Raw genomic sequence first — 20,091 nt, forward strand, 5'->3', positions numbered from 1 at the left:
ACACAGGATGTGATGGGGCAATTCCAGCCTCCTCACAGTGAAACAATAGGACTTGGTGATTCACCCACTTGAATGGGCTGGGGATCATTAACATCCATTTGTAGCCTCCACTGTTATCTTCTCCCAGTTTGTCGAGGGCTGCTCCCGTGATCTACTCCCCACAGAGCAAACAAGGTGTGGGAGAGTCTGGGGAGACTAACTGGAAGCTGGAGACTGGCTTCCTAGATGTAGAGCTAATTTAATCTCCATTCTAAGGTGATTGCGGAGCAAGGTGGCATAACACCGATGTAACACACAAACACACAAGAAAACATATGACAACTCCCACAAACGAACATATGAACAACACGTAGGCATAAGACAAAAAAGAGCTTGAAAAAGTCAATGGTCTCTCCTTCCCTATTTTTCTCTCTCTTTCACTCAGTCTTGCTATCTATAGTCAATTTAATTAAGGCCTCTAAATTTGATGATCAACTTCTAAATGTTGAAAATTATACAACGGGTGGGTCTAATCCTGAATGCTGATTGGAATGATGCAGAACGACCAGCCGACAGCACGAACGACCAGCCGGCTTGGGTAGCTACCCTAGATTTGTGTCGGGACTATATCTTGTGGAAGGATGAAATAGTATGAATAAATTCCAAAAAATAATGAAAATTTGGAAATCAGTATTTGAATATGTTGGTAACCCATTGTATAAAAATTATAATCCCCTCGAAGCTGGTGTTTGGAGGATATATTGGCACGGTTTGCATGGCCTAACAACACCCGTGCCAATATATCCCCCAAACACCAGCTTCTAGGGCATTATCACTTAACAAATATTGATTGATAAAAACATGTCAGATACATGTACACGTTCCACAGAGCCTTTTTCTGTGGTGGGGAATTTGTAGAGGAAAGGGTGAAGTTGCCCCAAGACGCTGATATTGGGTAGGTTTAGTATTTCCCCCACCAATGGTTAAGGTTAGGATTGTGGAAGGGGAAGCTGATCCTAGATCTGTACCTAGGGGAAACTTCACTAGAGCTTCTGAGACTACAGGATGACAGAGTAGGAAACAAGAGAAAATTGGCTCCTGTTAAACGTAAATAAAGCCCCTATCTCTTCCTCTGCTCTTGACGTGCCAGGATATAGCGTTCGTTTACAGTAAATAAGACCAAGGCACTATGTATTTGAGGTGGCTATCTTGTAATTAAGGAAATAGGCTAATAACAACAGCAACAGGCATTCCTTGTCAGATTTCCACTATCATTGTCGAGAGAAGTCTTTACGGTCTCATGAATTCTTAGATGGTCTAGAGGTGTGTAAAGGATTTTTAGCTCACTTGTTCGTTTGGGTGCTTCTATGAACTGTTTCTTGGAACACTCCAAAAATAGCCTGCCCCCATATGGACCAAACATGCACTGCACCACAAATAGTCACAGCCAAGTGAGTGAATGAACTGTAACAATTTCTTATATTGTTATCATGTTTTGGTTCAATGGATATCTGCAAAATAACTAAGTCAAGCACTGTGGGTCTGGCTGGTTGCTATTTCAGCACGAAGACCTTGGTAGGATTGCGAGGTATTGAATCATTTCTGTCTAACCTATAGATGTCACACTGGATTTCTAGCTTCAGCGAAGGAGGTATTTTCCATGCCGAGGGGAGAACACAGGGAGGAGGATCGTTTTTTTTTTTTAGACTCCAGTCCAGATGTGAACATATCTTACAGTAGAGACAGTCGCCAGGCAGATTAGTGGATAGTGTATGTGTATAATTATTACCCGGGGTTGGGCAGGCCTGTGCAGTGGGTGGGCTGGAATTCGGCGGTGAAGAGAAGCCGTTTTGGACAGTAGACAGGCGGGTGCTCCAGGGCGTGGTCTATTCTCATGGTCCTTGAGAAGAGAAGGGAAGAACTTGCGCATCAGACATCAGCATATGTTGGATTGGAAATGACTTTGTCAAAAAAGCAGTGCGCTGTGTGGACAAATAAAGAGGGTATTGGCGTTCCCTTCGGATGCAGATAGTGTTCCCACATGTTGCTATATTTTAAGAAATATAATCATATATTTCTGTTACGATTTTAAAAATAACTCCATAAAGAAACATTCTAAATAAAGAAGAAAGAGAGTAGGAGTATTTTAGACCGGTGAGGCTATGCAAAGGAATGTGTGGTCTGTGAGTATGGAGAGGAGGTTCAGATAGTAGACCATTGCATGTGGTGTGATTGATTTACAATGAATAACAAAACCTCCCTCTGTTTTGCTCACACTGCCTAACCTTGCCTAACCCAGGACTTTGGGTCAAATGAAGTCCAGCCCGGCCTTATCTTCTGCTCTGAGGAAGATTAGAAGGCATCTGTTGTTTTTTCAGAGGAGAGAGATAGCCGATAACAATGCTCACTCAACCTCCATTGACCAAACTATTTCAAAGGGTGTTTGATAAGTTGACTGATGAGTCCCTAACATGAGAGAGAGAGAGAGAGACGCGCTTCCCTTGTTTTGGGGGGAAGGAGTGGTGGAGGACGGAGTAGTGGGTGAATGAGTGGAGAGGTGTGGAGGTGGGGTGACAGTCAGGATGTCACGTAGGTCAGGTGACACCTCAAGGCTGTGAGCGGAGCAGGTAGTGACCTCGCCTAGGCTGAGGGTCCTGGTGGACTGATCGCTCTCCCTCTTTCTCTCTTCCTCTCTCTCAGGGGGCTGTTGAGTGAGGAAGGCCTGATGCCTCGGCAGCACAGACGCTTTCTGTTTCATAGAGACATGGGGCGCCTACACACACATATGCGCACACACACACACACACAACTGGACACAAAACAACACAAGTGCACATGCGCTAGTTGTAGTGTACATATACGCTCTAGGTATTTTAAATTTTTTTATATAAATATTTTTAGTGTGTAAGTAATTGTTAACACACACACTTAAAACCACATGTGGTATATACAGTATAAACATGTGGGCGAACATGCTCACACACAGAATGCATCATCCGTAGGGGGCCATAAAACATACAGACACCGACAAATAACTGCAGGATTCTGCGACATCGGCCAAAAGGGCTGGCAGCCTGTCTGTGGCGACGTCCAAGATCTGAAATTAGCCAATCACAAGTGACAAGGAACCTCTGAGGCTATAGGTAGAGTCCCGATTGATTGACAGGGTGTTAGAAATCTGTGAAATGACTGGGTGCTTGAGGGCAAACTTAGATTGACAGCAGACGGAGGCTACAGACATGCCATGACACACACACGTCACATGACCTGCACCAAGGGCATTGTGGTCAAACATTAAACTAATGTTTAACTAATGTCCTACATGACTTCTACACTGCACTCCCATTGAGTCTTAATGGACTCGCTAACTGATTAACCCCCTTGAGTCGATTGATGCACCGCCGCGTACATAACAAAAAAATACCTATCAAAATCTGTCCGTTTAAATAATCTATCCACCTCATCCGCCAGTGTCTCACTTCCGCATCTGTGTTGAAAGGTAGCAGAGCTAGAGCAGTGTTCGTTAGACCATGAGACATCCTGAAAATTGGTCTTCTCACAAAAAACGTCTGTAGCTTCCGAACGGTTTGACTCTTACCAACAGGATGGTGTCACGGGACTTGTCTGAAGGTAACCGGTACTGGTTTAAAAATCAAATGGAAGCATGAAGATAGTTTTGCGGCCTACCCAAAAAAAGGGGTTAAAAATGTGTAAAAAAGAATATATATATATAAAATTGATTTTTTTAAATGTCCCTCATTGACGTATGCACAATATCCCACAAATTTATAAAAATCGAGAAAACTGAAATGTGACATTTACATTTTAGAATAAGACTGTAATGTAACAAGATGTGTAAAAAGTAATGGGGTCTGAATACTTTCTGAATGCACTATGTATATATACAGTGCCAGTCAAAAGTTTGGACACACCTACTCATTCCAAGGTTTTTCTTTGTTTTTACTATTTTCTACATTGTAGAATAATACTGAAGATGTCAAACCTATAAAATGACACATGGAATCATGTCGTAACCAAAAAAGTGTTAAACAAATCAAAATATATTTTATGTTTGAGACTTTTCAAAGTAGCCACATTTTGCCTTGATGACAGCTTTGCACATTCTTGGAATTCTCTCAACCAGCTTCATGAGGTTGTCACCTGGAATGCACTTCAATTAACATTTGTGCCTTGTTAAAAGTTCATTTGTGGAATTTCTTTCCTTCTTAATGTGTTTGAGCCAATCAGTTGTGTTGTGACAAGGTAGGGGTGGTATACAGAAGATAGCCCTATTTGGTAAAAGACCAAGTCCATATTATGGCAAGAACACCTCAAATAAGCAAAGAGAAACGACAGTCCATCATTAATTTAAGAGATGAAGGTCAGTAAATGCGAAAAATTTCAAGACCTTTGACAGTTTCTTCAAGTGCAGTAGCAAAAACCATCATGCGCTATGATGAAACTTGCTCTCATGAGGAAAGGAAGATCCAGAGTTACCTCTGCTGCAGAGGATAAGTCCTTTAGAGTTACCAGCCTCAGAAATTGCAGTCCAAATAAATGCTTCACAGAGTTAAAGTAACAGACACATCTCAACATCAACTGTTCAGAGGAGACTGCATGAATCAGGCCTTCATAGGTGAATTGCTGCAAAGAAACCACTACTAAAGGACACCAATAATAAGAAGAGAATTGCTTGGGCCAAGAAACACGAGCAATGGACATTAGACCGGTGGAAATCTGTCCTTTGGTCTGATGAGTCCAAATTTGAGATTTTTGGTTCCAACCGCCGTGTCGTTGTGAGACGCAGAGCAGGTGAACGGATTATCTCTGCATGTGTGGTTCCCACTGGGAAGCATGGAGGGAGGTGTGATGGTGTGGGTGTGCTTCGCTGGTGACACTGTCTGATTTATTTAGAATTCAAGGCACACTTAACCAGCATGGCTACCACAGCATTCTGTAGCGATACGCCATCCCATCTGGTTTGCGCTTAGTGGGACTATGATTTGTTTTTCAACAGGACAATGACCCAAAACAGACCTCCAGGCTGTGTAAGGGCTATTTGACCAAGAAGGAGAGTGATGGAGTGCTGCATCAGATGACCTGGCCTCCACAATCACCTGACCTCAACCCAAAGCAGCCAACAAGTGCTCAGCATATGTGGGAACTCCTTCAAGACTGTTGGAAAAGCATTCCAGGTGATGCTGGTTGAGAGAATGCCAAGAGTGTGCAAAGTTGTCATCAAGGCAAAGGGTGGCTACCTTGAAGAATCTAAAATCTATTTGGATTTGTTTAACACTTTTTTGGTTACTACATGATTCCATATGTGTTATTTCATAGTGTTGATGTCTTCACTATTATTCTACAATGTCAAAATAAATAAAAATCTTTAATGAGGAGTTGGGTTCAAACTTTGGACAGGTACTGTATATGGTTGACAATAGTTTTATTTGGAAATTGGGAGAAATGTTTTCAGTAGTTTATAGAATAAAATAAAAATGTTAATTTTACCCAAACACATACAGTTGAAGTCGGACGTTTACATACACTTAGGTTGGAGTCATTAAAACTTGTTTTTCAAGCACTCCACAAATTTCTTGTTAACACACTATAGTTTTGGCAAGTTGGTTAGGACATCTACTTTGTGCATGACACAAGTAATTTTTCCAACAATTGTTTACAGACAGATTATTTCACTTATAATTCACTATATCACAATTCCAGTGGGTCAGAAGTTTACATACACTAAGTTGACTGTGCCTTTAAACAGCTCGGAAAATTCCCGAAAATTATGTCATGGCTTTAGAAGCTTCTGATAGGCTAATTGACATCATTTGAGTCAATTGGAGGTGTACCTGTGGATGTATTTCAAGGCCTCAGTGCCTCTTTGCTTGACATCATGGGAAAATCAAAAGAAATCAGCCAAGACCTCAGAAAAAAAATTGTAGACCTCCACAAGTCTGGTTCATCCTTGGGAGCAATTCCAAACACCTGAAAGTACCACGTTCATCTGTACAAACAATAGTACGCAAGTATAAACACTATGGGACCATGCAGCTGTTATACCGCTCGCTCAGGAAAGAGACGCGTTCTGTCTCCTAGGGATGAACGTACTTTGGTGCGAAAAGTGCAAATCAATCCCAGAACAACAGCAAAGGACCTTGTGAAGATGCTGGAGGAAACAGGTACAAAAGTATCTATAGCCACACTAAAATGAGTCCTATATTGACATAAGCAACATCTCAAGACATCAGTCAGGAAGTTAAAGCTTGGTCGCAAATGGGTCTTCCAAATGGACAATGACTCCAAGCATACTTCCAAAGTTGTGGCAAAATGGACTAAGGACAACAAGGTCAAGGTATTGAAGTGGCCATCACAAAGCCCGGACCTCAATCCTATAGAAAATGAGTGGGCAGAACTGAAAAAGCGTGTGCAAGCAAGGAGGCCTACAAACCTGACTCATTTACACCAGCTCTGTCAGGAGGAATGGGCCAATATTCACCCAACTTATTGTGGGAAGCTTGTGGAAGGCTACCTGAAACGTTTGACCCAAGTTAAACAATTTAAAGGCAATGCTGCCAAATGCTAATTGAGTGTATGTAAACTTCTGACCCACTGGGAATGTGATGAAAGAAATAAAAGCTGAAATAAATCATTCTCTCTACTATTATTCTGACATTTCACATTCTTAAAATAAAGTGGTGATCCTAACTGACCTAAGACAGGGAATTTTTACTAGGATTAAATGTCAGGAATGGTGAAAAACTGAGTTTAAGTGTATTTGGCTAAGGTTTATGTAAACTTCCGACTTCAACTGTATATATATTTATAATTCTTGAGTCTTTTTATATCTCCTAGATTTAGGACAGACACTTCAAAATCTTGTTTCTGATTATTTATTTTTTGAGTGTCCCATTTGCCGTTCATTAATGTGTTATTCAATACGTTTCTGTTGGCTTCAGAGTAAAGGCCAAAATCAATATTTCTATATATAGTTCAAATCAAATATCTAAATAATCCATAGTATGACCATCTTAAAACATTTCCATATGTCAGTTTAGCACTCCCTCCCCCAACATCTTAGACTCTAAAGAAATATCAAAGCGTCATCAAAGACAATAAACTGTATTCTCTCATGTAATATAGCTAATATTCGCCTGGTAACAGATCTGGTCGTTGGTCAAGACAGCACAGACCGGTCTGGGACCAGGCTAATGTACGTCCCTTTTCAATTAGCTCTGGTTCAGGGAGTTAGTGCAGCCTGCTAATGTTAAGCCTTCCTGTCCCTTGCCTGGATCATAGCTACCCTCTCGTGTTCTGTAAGCAGTGGGAATCTGCCTGGGTTAGACCATAGAGGCATTTTTCAGGCAGCAGATTATTTTGGGCCAGGCAGTGTGTTATTATGTAAAGCTAACGTGGCTGTATTTAGGCAGGCTGATTGTCGAGCTGTTTTGTGCCGGTCTTGGTGGGTTCCCTCCACGAGGCAGCAGGAACGTACGACTTTGATTGTGTCCCAAATGGCACCATATTCCCAATGTAGTGCACTACTTTTGACCAGAGACCTACTACATGGGGAATAGGGTGACATTTGCCATGCAGCTTTATGCCTCGAAGCACTGTTTGATATGTGCTGTGGTAATGGGGTGAGAGAGTTGCTGTATAGAGGGGCACACACACGCGCGTAAAGCACACAAACACTCACTCACACTCATTCGCATAGACACACACACACACACATGCACACACTGTATGCCGCTGTATGATATATTGTTGATTAAATGCTGCTGCCTTTAAAAAAAACGTAAGTGCCTAACAAATTCTTATTTACAACGACGGCCTACCCTGGCCAAACCCGGATGGCGCTGGGCCAATTGTGCGCCGCCCTATGGGACTCCCAATCACGGCCGGAAGTGATACAGCCTGGACTCAAACCAGGGACTGTAGTGACGCCTCTTGCACTGTGATGCAGTGCCCCAAGCCATAAGACTGCTGAACAATGAATCAAATGGCCACCGGACTATTACATTGGCATTTGTTTTGTACACTGCTGCTACTTGCTGTTTATTACCCCCTGCCCCGGTACCCCCTGTATATAGCCTCGGTATTGTGTTACTTTTTGCTTTGGTTTATTTGGTAAATATTTTATTAACTCTTTTTGAACTGCACTGTTGGTTAAGGGCTTGTAAGTAAGCATTTCATGGTAAGGTCTACACTTGTATTCGGTGCATGTGACAAATAAAGTTTGATTTGATTAGACCGCTGCGCCACTCGGTAGCCCTAATGCATGTACTACTCCCCTTCCTCTATCCCCCTTCACTTTCCCCCCCTTTTTTTTGTTGGTTCTTCTCTCTTGAAAATAGCCTGTGGAAATACTCCCGAGCCTGAGTTCATAGTGTGCGCGTTATCTGTTGAACCCTTATCTATTGGCGTCATGTGAAGTGTGTGTGTGTGTGTGTGTGTGTGTGTGTGTGTGCCCGCGCGCTTGTGTGTTTTACGAGTGTGCGCGCACCTCTCCATGATCAACAACCAACCGGAGGCGGAGCCCATGCGCTGACTGTAATGCGATAGCTGCTCTGTTCAAAAGTGCTATTACACACACTCTCACTCACTCACATACACACGCCGCTGGAGCACATAGAGACACTCCGCTACAGACAGAAAGACTAGAGTGGTGCCAGAGATGGAATGAATTCTCCTTCGGAAGATATTATATTCATGTTCGTCACACTTCTCATGATTCTCGCTCCATTCTTGTCCTAAATACGGAGACTTCTTGTCTGTTGATAGTTCAGTCAACTGTGTCTCATCGCTCGTAAATGACCGGAGTCCTGGAATCCCTGCGAGCACAGGAGAGAGAAGGGGGGAAAGGCAAGCGCTTCAATCGTATTTGGAGGTAGACTAAGAGCCGCTTATCAGACCCTGTAGGAAATACCCCTGGAGGTTCCAAATCAGCGGGCAAGCTCTGTATGGAACCGGGGAATTAAGAGGAGTTTATTTCATCCACGTTGCTCCACGAGGCTAGATAACCCAGTCATGACGAAAATATTAAAGTTATAAGGTGGCATCCCAGCCTATATGCCTGCTTCGGAAGGAAAGCTGTTTACCGCTGTCTTTAGCCCATTTTTATTCAATTAAGTACACTTGGAACAAACATTATTCGTTGATTGTTTTAGTAAAATAGGCTACGTGGAGTAATAACATTTGTTCCTACATTTTCTGCAAAAAAGGGTCCCAACATTTTCAGCCAAAAAGGGTGTGGATTTTCTTGATGGACAATTGATTTGATCCTGGGAGGTAACATTTAAAAATAACAAGACATTGAACATTGCCAAAATGGATATGCTATCATCGCTGATTGGATTTTTACTTGCAATGTGTCTAACACTGGGAGTCCGTGGAGACAAGGGTAAGTTCTCTTCAACACATGGGCTGTCAAGAAACGTGTCCGAATGTACCGGACACTACCCTTTATGGGTGATTTTAAATTCTGAATTTGCTTTAAACTGAAAGCTCACATCGTTTTTTTTTATTAGACCTGTGTCTTGGAGACTGACAGGGAAAATAGCTTGTTTTTCTCAGCGTTGGAAAACTCGTTTGGTTTTAAAGCACGGGCTCCATCTGTTTCAAATCAGGAATTTCAACACATAGGCCGTGAATGGCATCAGATAGACATTGTCTGATAACCAGTAGGCTATCATGTGTAGTGTAAGCGTACTGTTATTTCCCACAAAATTTTCTCTCAGCCTTGACAGATGAACCCATTCTCATTCGTTATCCTAGTTTGTCCAGAACAATATTGCTATTCCACTTCTTTCGTGTTCCAAGAGTAATTTGACAATATTCCACCCATGAGAAATGACTGGGTGATATGTTATTTGATACTCAAAAGCTAATCTATTATGCCCCAAAATAGGTCATTACCATTTAATAAAAGTTGCCATAGCATGGGGGGCTACATGTTTTAAAGTTCCACTGCCGTTCATGTTAGGCAGGTTTTGTAATTTTATGATCACAGATACAAATTTAAAAAAAGGAATAACCCTACACACATTAGCATATAATAGCCCAATGACTCTGCTTTGTAGGGCGATAATTCCAGAATAATTATAGAATTAAAAAAGGGGGGGAAACGGACCTAATTTCTTTTTGTTGTTGTGTTTCTTGGTAGAGTTCGTGAATGAATGCTAAACTCTAAACGCGTCTGTAGACAACATCATCCGTTGACCAAACCAAAATAAATGCGCCTCAAGTGGTATTTTGCCGTTAGTGGATAATGACAAGAATATGAGTGAGACTAACCACCACCGTCATCATTAATATCTACAAGAACACCAACAACAACTTGCTCACTATTTCAAGAGTCTCGCAACATTATGGTGATAGTTTGTGCCTCAATCGCACTTGTGCCTCGGCAGCTCGAGGCGGTGCCACACAATCAGTTCTCCGGTCGCGCTGCAACGTTATGACCAGATGACACATTTTAACAAAAAGGCCACTGATGCCACCTTCCATTCCATTCAGGGAATCGTGCTGATTTTACGCTTGCTGGCTTGCTTCCTAAGTCACAGTAGTTGTATCCATAATTCATGCGTAAGAGTTTTTTTTTTGGTTGTAGTTTTGGAATCTCGTCCAAGTCCCGACTTCCGATCTACAGCTCTCCTGAGCTTTAAAACACTGTCTGGTTTCTCACTCCCGTTCTACTCTGTCTCTGTGCCCTACTCAGTGTCGCATCCCTGGCTGGTTTACGGACTAGTCCTATGGTTCTTCCTTAGAATGTGCTCCAAAGTGTGTGGTGTGTGTGTGTGTGTGTGTGTGATTCTTGTTTGCATACATTTAAGTGTGTGTGTGTGTGTGTGTGAGAGAGAGAGAGAGAGAGTGGTTTTGGACCTGCCATTTTGAGAGATTCAATATGACCTGTTGGCAGTGTTGGCTGCCTGTGTGCCCGTTGATCAGAGACAGATGTGGGCCTTTGGCAGCTCTCCCCCAGCTTGCTCAGATACCTCTGCCTGCCAAAGCACTCACTGTTCCAGCCTTCTCCTGTCCTCCTCAAAACAGCACATCTTGTACATACACACAGCAGCACGAGAGAGAGAGAAAGGAGATGTGGGAAAGACAGGAGGTTGTGAGAGAGAGAGAGTGACAGAGATGTTGTGCAGAACAAGAGCATGTTTTCCAGGACAAACACCAGAGAGAGAGGGAGAGCGGAGAGAAACAGATAGAGATGAAAAGGAAGGGTACAGTATTTGACAGGAGGGGTTGAGTACCAAACAGCAGGGTCACAGAGTTTTAAGAACAGAGGGCAGGAAGAGGAACTGATGATATTGGGTGTACGAAAATGAACACTACACCCGGGGGTCGGAGAGCAGAAGGGAGAAGTCTGTGTCTTTGTCCCAAATAGCACCCTTTTCTGTATTTAGTGCACTACTTTTGACCAGAGCCCATAGGGCTAAAGGAGGGAATAAGCTCTGGTCAGAAGTAATGCACTACAATAGGGAATAGGGTGACATTTGGGATGCACTTAATGTAACCGCAACAGTGTGACTCATGATTGTGTTAGTATAATTAAGTCATTCGTAATAATTAACTAGTAATTAATTGAACATACAGGACCAGTGTGTGTCTTCTTTGTCTCTGTATGTTTACCTTTCTATCTGTTATAATGCAGATTAATGAAAAGCTTTATTTTCCTCCCCTCTCTCTCTGCTTGCTTCTTTCTCTCCCTCGTTCGCTTCTTTCTCTTGTCTCCCCCACCTCACTCTCTCCCTCTCCATGCCCCCTCTCGGCTGCCCCCCCCCCCCCCCCCCTTCTCCCTCTCTCTCCTCCAGAATCTTGTTTAATCCGCCCCAGACTCCTATAACACATCAGCAGCGGAGAAACAAGCTCAGGACTGTCGTTGTTAGCATTTAAGAGCTGAAAAACAAAGGGGCTGTGGTTCAATACCTTGGCCAGGAGAAGGGCTGGGGTGCTGGGGGGAGGAGGGGGACACGCCAACCCCCTGGAACAAGGCGACTAGGGTGAAATTATAAACAAGGCCACCACAAATAATACACCTATCGGCTAGCTGGTGGCCCCTCGGTCTGCTGCTTGATGTGTGTGCACGCACTCACACACACTGCACACGCACTCACACACACTGCACACACACCTCACACACACTGCACACACAATCGCACACACTGCACACACACTCACACACACTGCACACACACTCACACACACTCACAACACACTGCACACACAGGCCATTTATCTGGACAGCAGTATTTTAGCAAAGCAAAACCCAGAAAAACGCAACCATCTGCTTGTGGTCAATTGATCCGTTGATGAATTGATTGCTGTACCCAACCCAATGCATTTAGTTGATTAGCCAGAACCACTTAGCCTATTATGAAGAGACATGCATGAGTGCTCTAACTCAGGAGAGAGAGGAGGCTTTAGTCTAGAACGCTATTGGTGAATTAGGGTACCGAATCTGTGTGTTGTTCATATTGGAACTGAAGTCTAAATGTGTACACTTGAATGGCTATGTTATAACTACGATTTCTGCTGCATATTCATTTATAATGTGTCATTTAGCAGATGTCTTTATGCAGAGCGACTTACAGTGTGTGCATACCGTTTCATATGGGTGGCCCCAATGGAACTCAAACCCACGATACTGACGTTGTCAGGGCTGTGCTCTACCAACTGAGCCATACAGGATACTTTAATATTATCTAAAGGTAGGTAGGGCCTTATGGTAGGTGCCTAATGATTAAAGTAAAGCGCTTTGAAAGTCACAAATCTCTCTTTCCCTCCCTCCCTCCCTCAGTCCAGTCTTGTGTGGAGTGGTTAGATTAAAAACAGTCGTGGACACAGCCCCTGTGCAGGGATGAATGGATGAACGAATAGTGCCTCTCATCTCTCTGTCCCCCTGATTCCCTCTCTCGAAGCGATAGCACTTTTTAATTAAGGTGAGAGAGAGAGAAAGATAGAGAGAGCAAAAGAGAGAGAGAATGATGGGGAGATTTATAATGGCCCTTCCACACGTTCACAGCTGTTCCCAAAGTGTGACGCCACAGTACGCTGATAATACCGCTAATAGAAATTGGTGCATGCACACACAGAGATGTGCAGTCATATGCAGACACTGTATATATAGACGGAGACTTGTACAGTAGATTGGAAGACTTTAAAGCACACATTTTGCTTGCATCCAAGTTCACGCACACACTCACACGTATGCGCATACACACCGTCATGTGTGGACCCGCACACGCCCTCACCTGTTATTGCTACATATATGTTATATACTATATATCAACATTGTTCATATATGTTGAGGTCGCTATGGCATGCCTGTGCGTGTGGGGAGATGGATGGAGTCCTGAGCCAGCACAGACACAATAATTCATGAGGCTACCTCTCTACTGAACGCTCCCTCATCATCCTCCCTCCTTATCACACAAACACACATGCACATATAAGACATAGTGCCCCGAAAAACACACTGTGTATTCATAAAAACACAAGCATTCACATATACATTCTCCACCCTAACAGAGGACTTAAACAAAGACATACCCAGTCGATAACATATACATTGTGCGCGCACACCCCCACACGCACACCTCTCCCCTGCATGTACTGTATATCCTACTGACAGCCCATCAGCTCCTCCAGGGTCAGTCCCCACAGGGACGGTCATGTCTTAATGAGCCTCGTCAGGCTCTCTCTCTCTCCGTCTCCTCCTCACACTCTCTTTCTTCCTCCCCCTCAATCACCTCCCTCCCTCCCTCCCTTCCTTCTCTGCCTTAATCCTTCTCCGTCTCACAACCTTTCTCTGCCACTCTCCATTCCTTCTACCCCTCTCTCAATCCCTCTTATCGCCCACTTTTTTGTCCCTCTCCCTCCATCTCGCTCTCTCTCCTCCCCCCCCCCCCTCATCATCCTCATCCCCTTCATCTATCCCTCTTTACCTGCCTTTCTCCCTGCTGGCATCCCTCTCTCCACCCCCCGTCCCCCCGTCACCCTCCTCCTTAGCTGTACATGAATGGTCTGCTCAATTCAGGGAGCGGAAAAGTCCTGAGGCTGCAGGATTCTCCCAAATGGCTTAATCTTCCCCTGGCGGTACTACTGACAACTCCGCACAGCTTTTGGAGAATACAATAGGAGACATGGGCTGCGTCCTAAATGGCAACCTATTCCCTATATCCCCCATACTCAACTGGGTCAATACGGACCTCTGGTCCAGGAAAAAATACAAAACAAATATATATATATATATATATATATATATATATATATATATATATATATATATATATATATATATATATATATATATATATATATATATATAGTACCAGTCAAAAGTTTGGACACACCTTCTAATTCAAGGGTTTTTCTTAATTTTTACTATTTTCTACATTGTACAATAATAGTGAAGACATCAAAACTATGAAATTACACATATGGAATAATGTAGTAACCAAAAAAGTGTTAAACAAATCCAAATAGATTTTAGATTCTTCAAAGTAGCCGCTCTTTGCCTTGATGACAGCTTTGCACACTCTTGGCATTCTCTCAACCAGCTTCACCTGGAATGCTTTTCCAACAGTCTTGAAGGAGTTCCCACATATGCTGAGCACTTGTTGGCTGCTGTTCCTTCACTCTGCGTTCCAACTCATCCCAAACCATCTCAATTAGGTTGAGGTCAGGTGATATTGAAGGCCAGGTAATCTGATACAGCACTCCATCACTCTCCTTTTTTGGTCAGATAGCCCTTACACAGGCTGGAGGTATGTTGGGTCATTGTCCTGTTGAAAAATAATTGATAGTCCCACTAAGCGCAAACCAGACTGGATGGCGTATCGCTGCAGAATGCTGTGGTAGCCATGCTGGTTAAGTGTGCCTTGAATTCTAAATAAATCACAGACAGTGTCACCAGCAAAGCACCATCACACCTCCTCCTCCATGCTTCACGGTGGGAACCACACATGCGGAGATCATCCGTTCACCTACTCTGCGTCTCACAAAGACACGGCGGTTGGATCCAAAAATCTCAAATTTGGACTCGTCAGACCAAAGGACAGATTTCCACCGGTCTAATGTCCATTGCACGAAGCAAGTCTCTTCTTCTTATTGGTGTCCTTTAGTAGTGGTTTCTTTGCAGCAATTTGACCATGAAGGCCTGATTCACGCAGTCTCCTCTGAACAGTTGATGTTGAGATGTCTGTTACTTTAACTCTGCGAAGCATTTATTTGGGCTGCAATCTGAGGTACAGTTAACTCTAATGAACTTATCCTCTGCAGCTGCAGCAGAGGTAACTCTGGGTCTTCCTTTCCTGTCGTGATCCTCATTAGAGCCAGTTTCATCATAGCGCATGATGATTTTTGCTACTGCACTTGAAGAAACTGTCAAAGTTCTTGAAATTTTCCCGATTGACTGACCTTCATCTCTTAAAGTAATGATGGACTGTCATTTCTCTTTGCTTATTTGAGCTGTTCTTGCCATGAAATGAACTTGGTCTTTTACCAAATAGGGCTATCTTCTGTATACCACCCCTACCTTGTCACAACACAACTGATTGGCTCAAACACATTAAGAAGGAAAGAAATTCCACAAATGAACTTTTAACAAGGCACACCTGTTAATTGAAATGCATTCCAGGAGACTACCTCATGAAGCTGGTTGAGAGAATTCCAAGAGTGTGCAAAGCTGTCATCAAGGCAAAGGGTGGCTACTTTGAAGACTCAAACATAAAATATATTTTGATTTGTTTAACACTTTTTTTGGTTTCGACATGATTCCAAATGTATTATTTCAGAGTTTTGATGTCTTCACTATTATTCTACAATGTAGAAAATAGTCAAAATAAAGAAAAACCCTGGTGTACATATTGTTTTTACGAGCTCGTGCTTTGACCCCTGGTATCATATAAAGACACATAAGACATAGAAGAATGCGTGCAATTGCAGGAAATTAGCTTTAAAACATAAAAAAAACTCTGTCCCATGCAAAATGTGTATAATTGCCGACAAGAGGGGTGTGAACAGTTTGGGGTTGCATGGGTTGTGAGGTGGGGGTTTGTTGCTATGCCGATAAACAACAATATCCATCCGGACCTTTACCAACTAGGACATTTGTGTGACCGGAACTTCTCAAATAGTACCTGAGTACCCTTGCCCTCTATAGTGCACTACTTTTGACCAGAACCCTATGGGATTCCCTATGGGCCCTGGTCAAAAGTAGTGCACTAAATCGGGATAAGGGTGCCATTTAAGATGTAGACATGGAGGTGGTGGGGAGAGAAGAAAACGCCATAGGCAGACTTTATGATCCTGCATGTCTGAATCCTCCAGGGGAGATAAAGAGACTTTTCTTCACTTTTGGTTATCTTTTTATTTAGCTTTGGTTGCGGTATTGAGTGACAGGTGTTTTGAGTGATAGGCTGGACTGGCATGTGGGGGGAGTGTGTGCATGTGTGTATACATAAGTGTGTGTGAGTTTCTATCCAAGTAAGGATGGTAGGGTTTCGCTATTATATCAAATGTCACCAAATCCTAAGTGTGCCTTTTTTAAAATACAATAGCCTTGAAAATGTCAACACTTGAACAGTCTATTATATGTCAACCCTCAAATCTTTTCCCCCACTTCCTTTGATGATGTGCTCACATAACTCAGAATAGGTGAAGCAGATGAAACAGAATATTGAGTCATCGCCATTTTCATTGATGTCCTCATATTCACTGGGCTGCCGAGTGGCACAGCGGTCTATGGTACTGCATCTCAGTGCTAGAGGCGTCACTACAGACACCCTGGTTTGAATCCAGGCTGTATCGCAACCGGCCGTGATTGGGAGTCCCATAGGGCGGCGCACAATTGGCCCAGCGTCATCCGGCTTTGGCCGGGGTAGGCCGTCATTGTAAATAAGAATTTGTTCTTAACTGATATGCCTAGTTAAATAAAGGTTAAATAGAAAATTCACACTCAGTCTTCCTTTTCCGATGATCAGGCTGTGTTCCGATTCTCTACCCTTCTCCCGATTTGTTCACTTGTACACTCCCCCTCATGGATTTAAAAGGAATGAACTGGTGTTGTGATAATGGTGGAAACTCCCTCCAGCCATGCTTGCACCAAATGCGTGAGGGGGAGTAAATGAGTGCACACTTCGGGAGAAGGGTAAAGAATCGGAACGCAGCCTCTGTCAGCACGGAAAGAGTTAACCACCCCTAGCATCGTTGTCATGGTGAACATTGTGGAGAGACATTTTTGTCTTCCTAATCTCGCCTTCCATTTAGAATAATAATGACTGGAAAATCATATACTGCAGTAAAATGACTGATGAGAGGCCTCACTGTATTGTCTGCCGATGTGGTTGTGTGCGCTTTGCGTGTTTGTGTGAGATAGGGAATGGCGAGCGAGGCGTGGGCGTACGGCGAAAATAAAGGCTTTGTTACTCTGGCTTCTCATTACAGATTCGGGGTGAACCCTTGTACCCCTAGACAGGGGGTCTACTGTCACTTCCTGTCTGGCCAGCCGAGCGATGCTATTGTTCCTGGGAGAGAGCCGATAGGATCAGGGAATGTGTTCTAATGTTTGCAGATTGCCTTGCCAGAACAACAATTACATTTAGAGAATGCTCCCAGAGGAGAGATTAGAGGCATGGTGGGGGGTTAGTTTGTCTGCATGGGTTGGACGTGTGCGTGGTTGTCTATTTTGTTGCTGTAGTAGAATTATTGTAAACACTACGTATTTCTGACACAGACGTTATTACAAATCGTGCGTCACTACATCACAAATCGCGTCGCCATGGAATGAGAAGACAAATGCTCAAATCAATAACTTATCAGTTGAACAGCAAGGTTTTTATTCGTAGATGTTTTGAGTCTGTGTATTAACCATATGTCTCTCTCCCGCTCTTTCTCTCTCTCAGGTGAGGTGTGTGGGGGCACCCTGGATGCCAGCGACGCAGGGTACATCACGTCCCCGGGCTACCCTCTGGAGTACCCGCCCCACCAGAATTGCCAGTGGGTCATCACGGCCCCGGAGCCCTCCCAGCGCATCGTGCTGAACTTCAACCCCCACTTTGAACTGGAGAGACTGGACTGCAGGTGAGAGAGAGGAGGGAGAGAAAGGGGAGAGGGGTGATTGGGGGGAAAAGGGAGAGAGGGAGGCCTTTTGGATATACTTAGGCTAGAAAAATGGTAGAGGGAGGAGGAGAAGGAGAGAGGGAAGGAGAGGAGGAGGGAGATTGACCAGGGATGGTTTTAACTCCAGATCTGCCTTTAACTAGTTATACATATGTAACAGAGTGTTCATAGATAGCCATAGTTACAGTTTTGGCCATTACAGTAGGTAAGAAAGGGCCACGACTGTCACGGTTAATACTTGAATATTGAGTGGGGATGAACGAATAGAATTGATTGATAATAGAGAGGAGGATGAGGTTGATCGGGTGGAGGAGAAAAGGAACGTGGATTGAAAGAATGGAGAGAGTGGTTGAAAGAAAGACAGGGGTGACGTGGTGAAGTTTACAGGAAAACAGATTTGAGAGAGGGAGAGAGTTCAGTGGAGCTGTTACAGGCTAGATGGGAACCAGCTTGGTCAGTTTCCTCTTTCATAGAGATGTATAATATGAATCATATGCTTTTCTATTGTTTCTCTGACCTCATAGCAGTCAGTCATCATGCTCTGGCCTGGCTTTAACCCCTGCCTCCTACTGCTCTCTTAAAGCTGCAGTATGAAGACATTTCTCAGCCATTTCCTGGTTGCAAAAATTCTAGTGTAGAGATTCATTCTACTGTCTAAATCGCTGTGAAATATATTTTCCATAAGCAATATTTTCAGCTGTTTGAAGCTGGTGTACAAAACTGAAAGTAAAACACGTAAAAACGAAACGTAAGAACGGGAAGCATAGAAATTCCGCACATAAATCAGATCTACCACTTCTTAGACTTGCGTTCAATGAGAAAGAGAACTCCCTTTTTTTCTATTTCTTTTTGTTTTACCCCTTTTTCTCCCCAATTTCGTGGTATCCAATTGGTAGTTATAGAAAACACAACCCAACCAACAATGCCCACTTAACCCGGAAGCCAGCCGCACCAATGTGTCGGAGGAAACACCGTACACCTGGCGACCGTGTCAGCATGCACTGCACCCGGCCCGCCACAGGAGTCACTAGTGCGCGATCCTCCCCTAACCCGGACGTTGCTGGGTCTCCCGGTTGCGACAGAGCCTGGACTCGAACCCAGAATCTCTACAGGCACAGCTAGTGCCTTAGACCACTGCGCCTCTCGGGAAGCCCATAACTCCCATTTCTATGTGGCTCGGGTGGTTGTTGAACTTGATGATGTCCCTATCTGGTCTTGTGTAATGTAAATCCCCCTACTCATAGATAGCATGGGTAGTTCTGTGATAGACGGATACAATGAATGTGCTCACTGTCGAGAGAGAGAGAGAGAGAGAGAGAGAGAGAGAGAGAGGAGAGAGAGAGAGAGAGAGAGAGAGAGGAGAGAGAGAGAGAGAGAGAGAGAGAGAGAGAGAGAGAGAGAGAGAGGAGAGAGAGGAGAGAGAGAGAGAGAGAGAGAGAGAGAGAGAGAGAGAGAGTATATATTGAAAAGCCTCCTCAGAAATGCTCTACTTTTTTGTGGATTGGTTCTGTATTAGCCTGAGGGGACTGTGTGATCTCAAGCTTTGCCCTCTCACACTTCCACTCAGATGTGTGTGGGTGCTTTTTTTTTGTAAACACTGTGTGTGGGTGCACATGCCTCTGTTTGTTTGTGTGTGGGTGTGTGTGTTTCTTCGTGCCTGCTTCTCTCTGTGTGTGTATTTCCTTATTTATGCGTGTATATTTGCACATGCTTGGGAGTGTGTGTGTAATCGGCAGGGAACACATGGCAACCACTATCCATTCCGCATCCTCTCCCCCATCCTCAGAGAAAAAGGCCCCTACTTTACAGCCCCATTAGAAAAGAGAGCCACGTCAACAATGTTATTTATTCATAAAGACCTTTTCTCACTAATGCTGCTATAGCCTTTTTATGTAGGATGTGTCCCAAATTGCACCCTATTCCCTGGATGGTGTTTTGACCAGAGAACACTGTACTGTATAGGGAATAGGGTGCCATTTG

At 43.6% G+C, this 20,091-nt stretch overlaps 1 protein-coding gene across 2 annotated transcripts in view; it reads left to right on the plus strand.

Moving 5' to 3' along the window:
• Positions 1-8,559: 8,559 nt before the first annotated feature.
• The window catches only part of LOC115195929 (neuropilin-2), a 63,360-nt gene continuing 51,828 nt past the window's right edge, over positions 8,560-20,091 (plus strand). The window contains exons 1-2 of one of the 2 annotated variants that reach the window (XM_029756285.1): positions 8,560-9,382; positions 17,895-18,072. In XM_029756285.1, the coding sequence (XP_029612145.1) occupies positions 9,310-9,382; positions 17,895-18,072 (251 nt within the window). In that variant the 5' untranslated portion in view covers positions 8,560-9,309. The remainder of the gene's footprint in view (positions 9,383-17,894; positions 18,073-20,091) is intronic. The other variant, XM_029756284.1, reaches the window with a different exon arrangement.

Source organism: Salmo trutta, chromosome 6 (assembly GCF_901001165.1).
Source record: "Salmo trutta chromosome 6, fSalTru1.1, whole genome shotgun sequence".
NCBI lineage: Eukaryota > Metazoa > Chordata > Actinopteri > Salmoniformes > Salmonidae > Salmo > Salmo trutta.